General features: G+C 28.1%; 1 protein-coding gene across 1 annotated transcript; it reads left to right on the top strand.

The window, feature by feature from the left end:
- Window positions 1-312: 312 nt before the first annotated feature.
- Tsp_11700 (conserved hypothetical protein) lies at window positions 313-1,034 on the top strand (the record flags this gene model as incomplete). The annotated part of the gene is made up of 2 exons (XM_003372663.1): window positions 313-420; window positions 923-1,034. Coding segments are annotated over exons 1-2 (220 nt in total), but the record flags the coding sequence as incomplete, so codon positions are not given.
- Window positions 1,035-1,070: the final 36 nt, after the last annotated feature.

Raw genomic sequence — 1,070 nt, 5'->3', positions numbered from 1 at the left:
AAAACAGGGTTGGGGAACGTTCCCCACCCCTGGATATCCTTTTCACCAATAAATTTGGGAAAAAACAACAAAAATGAATCCTGATCCACGTAGCAGCATTTACGACAGCTAAAAAGAAATTGATATATGACTTTTTCCATTTTTTACATATTTTTATGCCTATTTTCACTATATTAGGTTGGTATTTTCTACTGTATTTCTTTGATGAAGAGAAATGTTGATATTCATGCTATTATTTACAAGCTTTCAACTGAAAATGCTTATTTCAGTTAAATGATCTGATCTAAGTGACTTGACAAACTGATGATTCATATGACTGCGGTTGCAAAACTTTTTTTAGCTCGTTGTTACTTTTGCCGTTGTGTGTTCACTGTGAAGCGCTTACTCTATCCCTATTACTTGCAATGCACACCTAATTTGGTTTTTATTTTGTTTTATTGTTAATGGGATATTCACATAAATCACTAAAATCTATCCGCTTACACTCTAATTCTACTTATTTTTAGTCTTATTGATCGGTGCCTTTTAAAAAATCAAACAGATTTAAACTAGTTGAATTTTTTTAATAATCAATCGCAAATTGCCAGGCATTCAAAGTTAAAAAAATATTGTGGTTCAAGATGAAAAAGTCCAACTATATTTTTTCTGTTTAAAAATTAGGGGAATGTATATGTATATAAATGTATATACATGTATTATATTATATTACATTATATTGTTGTGACAGAAAATGTTAAACCAAAATATATATATAAAATGAATCATTATTGCAGTTGAAAAAATTTATTTCTCAATATATTTCTTCATTTTAATAATAAAAATATCATTTTAATATTTTAATTCATTTACTTTGTAATTCATATTAAATTGTTTTTAAAGAATTGAAAATTATCAAGAATTATTTTAGATATTTTAAAAGTAGAATTTATGCATTGTTTTTGCTTTAAATACAATTCATTTTTCATTTCATCGGGGCAGTGAACGTGGCGTAAGCGTATCACTTGCCTGTGGTTGTGCAGAGTTGTTATATCGGGGTTTCGAGTCCTGATATGGAAAAAAGAAAATTGCGG

This window comes from Trichinella spiralis (assembly GCF_000181795.1).
Source record: "Trichinella spiralis strain ISS 195 chromosome Unknown Scfld8, whole genome shotgun sequence".
NCBI classification, from domain to species: domain Eukaryota; kingdom Metazoa; phylum Nematoda; class Enoplea; order Trichinellida; family Trichinellidae; genus Trichinella; species Trichinella spiralis.
Note: the sequence above shows the minus strand (reverse complement) of the source record. Positions and strands in the feature narration are given on the sequence as shown.